Source organism: Anthonomus grandis, chromosome 7, assembly GCF_022605725.1.
Source record: "Anthonomus grandis grandis chromosome 7, icAntGran1.3, whole genome shotgun sequence".
In the NCBI taxonomy this organism is placed as follows: Eukaryota; Metazoa; Arthropoda; class Insecta; order Coleoptera; family Curculionidae; genus Anthonomus; species Anthonomus grandis.
In genome coordinates, this window is record NC_065552.1 from 1,620,757 (window position 1) to 1,627,752 (window position 6,996).

The window sequence follows — 6,996 nt, forward strand, 5'->3', positions numbered from 1 at the left end:
AACTCTTAAACAAAATAATAATTCTAATTAAATGGATTATTTAATAAGGTGTTCAAATACACCTCCTTGTTGGGCTTCACAATATCCCAACCTGTCGTAAAATTCTCTACGTACATTGGCTAACATTTCAGGTGTAATGGACCTAGAAATATTAATAATTCTAAGCCGCAATTAACGGCTCTTTCACGTCGGTGTTGGTAAAGAATTTCCGTCAAATAGCCCTATAAGAAGTAGTCGCAAGGCGTCAGATCTGGAGATCGCGGAGGCCATGGTATGGTACCTCTTGTGGAACTAAGTCGTTCAGGAAAAGTGTTTGTTAAATATTCCTGCACTTGTCTAGCGTTGTGAGCGGGACATCCGTCTTGTTGAAACCAAATTTCCTCAAAATTAACATCCAAGTTTCGTACAGCGGGTATAATATTTTGTTGCAATAAAAGTAAATATCTCTCAGAGTTTAAGGTACCATCAATAAAAAAAGGCCCTATAATGTGATTGGCTAAAATACCAGCCCAAACATTTACCTTTTGCGGGTATTGAGTTCGTAATGGTACACTCAAATGTAGATTTTCCTGAGACCAATATCTCACGACTGAAGAATTATGTCGACCTAGAAGAGAAAAAGATGACTCGTCTGTAAATAAAATATTACTTGTGAAGTCGTCATTTTGATCAATTTTTTCTCTTAAGGTTTCACAAAACTCGCGTTTTATTTGATCTTCTGGAAAAATTTCTTGAGTGTTTTTAATTTTATAGGCTTTGTACTTATTTCTTTTCAAAATATCACGCACTGTACGACTTGGAATATCAAGTTCTTCAGAAATTTGGGAGCTAGAACAAGGTTTACTTACTTCCACAAAAGCACACACCTTGACCTCCTTTCCAATTCTAGCGTCAGGTGTTCGACGAGGTTCCTGATCGCCACTAGAACAGTTTGCACACCGATTTACACATCCCGACTGCTCAAACTTATGCCAGATATTATAAATTGTTTTAGCAGTAGGGACTTGCTGATCAGGATATGCAAATATAAAACGGCCGACAACTTCTTCTGTACTATCTGCATGACAATACCATTTAATAAACCATTTTTATTTTATTACTGTATCCGTCTTCGTACCAAAGGTTGAAATAAATTGTAAACATGATCGGCTAACACGTACATAGGTATGCGAGGAATTGCAACCGAACTTTAACCGGACTGATAAGCCGTAGCCGATCGATAGTTCTAGCCTGGACACTTATCCCCGCTTCCATCGATACCTCACAACAGAAGCCGAAATCATGCGAGGCGACGACCGCATCGCGATGGCAAAAATTCCGCGCTGGGGCACATATTTTGCGTTGATTCGAAATAATATTTTACTGCAGTTATTATTGTAGTTTATAGTAAGATTACGCATTTAAAATTTTAAACTACCAAACTATTTTGATACTCGCTTTGAGTTTTAAAAAGAATAAAAATTCAATAATAAAAATGTAAAATATTAGGTCCCGCGGTATCTCCACTTAGTCGTTCCACTGTACGGCGTGCGCCACCAAATCTCGGCTTCAATTTTGATGCCACGAAACCAGTGTCACCGCTAGTACTATCGATCGGCTACGGATAAGCGCAATGACGACGCGATAGCCGCCCAGGGTGGAGCCAAGTTTGTTCTCGCTCTACTCCGTCTCCTTCTTACACATTACGCAAAAATCATATTCGAAATTTTTCAACCGCCGAACGTGTATATATGAATCAACATCACAAATAAACAGTTGGATTAATTAAACTATCTGAAGATATAAAGTGAGGGAACTTTTTTTGTCCTTACAAGTAGTCAGTGATATCGTCCAGGTAGTTTGACATTTTCTCCATTTTAACTACCTGGAAATATTAGAAAAATTAACTGTAAACTGCCATCTCTCAGTTTTAGCATCTCTCAAAAGTCGTTATAGAATTTTTAGGAATTAAATCGTGAATTTCCGAATTTTTTCACAGTTAAGTCTGATTGGTGCATTTTCTAACTTCTCTTATCAACAACCAGGCAGTTGAGTCAAGGATACATCTTTCGACATTTTGCCAAATTTGAAAATTTGGCAAAAAAGAAAATTCTTCATTAAATTCCAGGCAGTTGAATTCAGTAAATACTGTTAGGCAGTTAAATCATGTTGTTGTTGTTAATCAGACAGTTGAGCCAAGGATCAATTTTTCTAGAATGTTGCCAAATTTCAGGCAGCTTAGTCCATTTTTTAATAAATTTTCTAAAAACGTATTTATGACCGGACTGCCTGGAATAAGTAAAGAAAAATAAAAATTCAAAAATTCTGAAAAAATATCTCAATTGCCTGGACTTTGACAAAAACGGCGTCAACTACTTGAAATTTGAAAATCTCTGATGGCCCAACTCTAGTCTCATTTCCTGTCACACGTACAATTCTTTCATTCATCTCTGTCTTAGCAATCTATTAAAAAGAGACAGAAAACAAATCACAGTCTGTTATTAGTAAATTTCAAAATGATCTATAATAGCCGGTTGCTTACGAAAGGTGATTTGTGCATATTAAAAACAATATAATTTTTATTATTGATAGTAAATTTTGTAGATGTGTGTTTAAATAATTCATAGTCTAGAATAACATTTCAAAAATGAATAATATTTTTAATATAGAAAACAACATTAACGTGTGTTTATGGATCAGCATTTTTGTGACTCTAATTGTAAAAATGCGATTCGAAACATTCTTTATTTAAGATACTTTCCATGATAAGTCAAAAACTAGTTAATGTAGCTTAATGAGGTTTTCACTTAAAGTTAAAACAACTCATAGGGAATAATTTGATATATCCAGCATTTTTGTGACTTAAGTATTTTCTGAGTTACACTCACTTTTACGAGGGACGTCCCTGGGACAATCTTAAACGAGAATATTAAAACTGCCAAACGCTTTATATAAGATACTTTTTATGATAACTCAAAAAATATTGAAGAGATATTGATGTTTGTTTATTTATTTAGTGATGCAATATTTAGAATAAACTTAAAATGACTTACAATCATGAATCAAAACTGTGATAGTTTCGTTTCATAGGTGAATAATTTCGGAAAAAACTTGCACATCCATATTATATTTGGGAGAAACTGAACTGCAACAACTTTACAAGACAATAAAAACGATTCAGTTTTCATTAGAGTAACGTTGTGTAAATGTTTTTCCTTGCGTTCATGACGCTCATTCAATCTAAAATTCAAATTTCTAATTCTTTGTGGTGAATATTTTGTTTTAACTGCCCCAAGGAGGTTGGTTTATTAATATACGCTTTACGGCAACCCCACAACGGAAAAAAGTCCATAGGACTCAAATTAGGACTGCGTAGGCGCCAACTTATGTTACCTGTTCTCGACTTTAATTTGCCTGGAAGAATCGAATTCTTATAGCAAATAGGTGTGAGACGTTGCTCCATCCTGCTCATATAACGTTATGAATTCGCTGTGAGACCATGTTTATTAATAATTGCAATTGCGATGACATTGCTCATTAATGCGGAACCTCAAACTTATTCATCTAATTCCAAATGATAGTTGCGTCATTTAATTGTGACGTAACCCTCGAAAAAATCAACTAATTTTAAAACTGCGATCTAAAAATAGTCAGCTAAAACTAATATAAAATTTCTTTTGAGACGTCTTGTACATTCATGTTGTGGCGGTACAAGAGCTGAAAGATTAATATTGCCTGATAAAATATAATTTTTAGGGACTTAAAATTGGAGAACCTTCTATTGGACAAGGACGGACACATTAAGATCGCCGATTTCGGACTGTGCAAAGAAGACATTACGTATGGCCGGACGACAAAAACCTTCTGCGGTAAGTCAGAGTTCAATTTTCGACTAAATAATTTGTCATTCCTTCTTTTGGTCACTTTTAGGCTATTTAGCGTATTGCATTTTCAAGTAATGGCCTATAAATTTAGTTTATTTCTAGCTTTCTTGGGAAAGACATTCATAAAAACAAAATCTAATATGAAAATTAGGATCGTTTTCAGTAAAACTGGGAGTCCTTCATCTCTCGAACTAATTGTAATTGGAATATTTACATGAATATTCCTTACTATTAGATCTGTAAGATTTTTCTTTTTTTTTTTAGATAATTGATAGATAATTACACTTTGTTAATTTAATACGTTGAGCGCTACATGTATCCAATATGGATGCATATATCATGATGATTGAGTGGCCGCAAGTATCCACAATGGATACAAACTGGTTTTTCTATTTCTGGCCGCCTGCATCCGCATCGGATGCACGGTTTGCATGTATTGCTATGGGAGCTTTTATATGGTGGCCTGGCGTACCCAAAAACGGTTTGGCCTACGAAATTTATTTTTGCTCTTTGTTCTGCAGAGGAATTTTGAAATAAATGCATACAAAAATAAATACATAGAAAAATGTGGTTTATTCATTCACATAAATTTAATAAATATGAATTAAACTAAACATGAAATTAAACGTAATAAAACAAAAAAATGTGGCTTATTCACTTAAGGCAAGTGTGAATTTCAAAAAAACAAGATAAACAATACAATTTCTCGCATACTTCACACCTAAATTTACTTTGAGTCGCTTGTTTAGCCGCTAATTTACTCCCAACCTCTTCAGATTTTGTTTTGTAACAGTGGACACATCGACCTCTTTTTCGTTCAGCACCTTGACTTTCTACCAAAATATGTTTCACCTGATTATCGGGACCTCGAGCATCCGCATCAACAGGTGGAATGCGAAGCATTTCTCCTACAACCATTTCTTTAAATTTTGTTATTGACATCTTTTCGTTGGCAACTTCTTGGTGCAAAATTTAGGCATTTACGATTGCAGTTCCCGCTAGTAACTCTATAGCTAATTTTCTGTACCACTTTACTCCTCGCCTCAATAATGTTCCATATGACTTCATCTGGTCAGATAGGTCAATAAACGCCTTACATTTATTATTGTCGGCTATAATTTCAGGTTTTTGAACTTCGCGCCACCTTTTTGTCTATCAGTTACTTGTTTGTCTGTATGTTTAGTACTCAGAACCAAGACGTCACGTTTATCTTTTCAGAATTACGACACCAGTGTCACTTTCGGCTGCAACAACTTCGTTCTTTAGAAGTTTTTTACTGACTACATCTTTCGGGTTCAGTTTTCGGTTTGCACGCAGCGTTCCAACTAAGTGAGTTTTTCGTTTTGTCAGACAATGAGCTAACCCGACACTGGTGTAGTAACTGTCTGTATATAGAGTTCGTCCTTTATCAAGTAAGTTATTCATAAGAGACATTACAACTGCAGTAGACACAGGCATCCCCTTTTTTTTCAGCACCGCAATATACACTGAGGTTATAGATATATCCCTTGGAGACACACAATTTGAACAGCTTTATGCCGAATTTATATGCTTCTTGTTTTTTATGTACTGTCGGAAAGAGAGACGTCCTCTAAAGGGGATGAGAGTCTCGTCAATACATACCTCATTATCAGGTATAATAGGTGCTTGAAAACTGGTTATGAGTTTTTCGAGAAGTGGGTCTATTTTATGAAGACGATTTTGAACAACGCCTTCATTATCGTTAAAATGAAGCATTTTTAGCAGCAGCTGGAATCTGTTTCTGCTCATAAAAGGTTTTACTTGGATACTGACCGCTGAAATAGTCCCATCCACATAATTATACCAAGAAACCTTTCAATTTCTTCCGAATTGGTGTCCACCCATTTCTGTATTCTGGACTTTAGTCTTCTGAATTTGAGGTGGTGTGTAATCGAAAGTTTCTTATCACATCCTCTATCGTTTGTGAAATCTGGCTGGTACCATTATCATGCGTGGGAAAATTGGAGGTTGCTTCGTCATCTGAAGACATCAAGGTACGTGTACGATCTGGACTGGATTGCTGAGTCTCCAAATCCCACGTTAGTGGCTACACCTTTGCTTGTACCGGGTTGAGGACTATCTGTTAAGACAAAAAGTCCTTATTACAAATTACAAAGTGTAACATAGAAAGAATTTTTAGTTTATAATAATTAAAATTAATGTTATTGCGATTTTGTTTTATTGAACCCCTATCAAACAACTTCCTCTATCTTACAATTATAAATAAGAATGAATTAATTAAAGCGATATAACACTTATCATAAATTGGTTGTTGAGGTATTGCATTATTTTGTTTACGTCGCTTAGGTGTAATCACGAACTTATAAATATACCTGGACTGCTAATGCATATGGCCACGATACCCAAAAATGACCACTGCATGGTGGCCGCCATTTTTCTAGTGGTTGTGTCCTTTTGATGTTGGTCACTCTGGAAATTTTTAGTGTTGCCAACAAAAAATATATTAAATAACGGTAATGAAGTTGGCATTTGACGTGTGAGTATAGCGGATTGCCTAGTTTTTGGCGATTTGTAAACGACGCTTGGGTATATCGTTTGGAACAGGCGATGTATCTTTCTCCTTATTTAATACGTGAATAACGTATCACCATCTTTATTTAAAGGTATTTGGTTCAGTTTCTCAAAACCGAATTATTGTGAATTGACCGTCTGTGTTGTTTATATTAGAATAATATATTGAGTTGTTGACAGAATAATATATTTTTCCTATAAAAACCCTTTATAATTACAAACTTTCATAAAATCATCTATATTTTGATTCTTATATATGGTTGTACCTATTAATGTGGAAAACTGTACATGGAAGTAAAACTCGTAATAGTAAAAATATAAAGAAAATAAGTGTTTTTAACTGAATTTGTTAAGTAAATACAGGCAAAAATTTAAATGAATATCATGATTTTCATGGTATTAGGATTTATAAGATTCAAGATTATCAAAATTATAAAACAAATATTTTAAAGTGCACGCATCTATTCCAAGTTGATTGAACCTTTGTCTCATTATAGGTGAGGATTATTTTCATTCATAAATTTGAACGAAATTCTTAAAGAAGTACCAGAAAAAATCACAGATCTAACGCAACTATCTT

At 34.6% G+C, this 6,996-nt stretch overlaps 1 protein-coding gene across 2 annotated transcripts in view; it reads left to right on the forward strand.

The window, feature by feature from the left end:
* The window catches only part of LOC126738155 (RAC serine/threonine-protein kinase), a 46,158-nt gene that overhangs the window by 26,300 nt on the left and 12,862 nt on the right, over positions 1-6,996 (forward strand). For both annotated transcript variants that reach the window (XM_050443335.1, XM_050443334.1), the window contains one exon: positions 3,736-3,848. In XM_050443335.1, the coding sequence (XP_050299292.1) occupies positions 3,736-3,848 (113 nt within the window). The remainder of the gene's footprint in view (positions 1-3,735; positions 3,849-6,996) is intronic.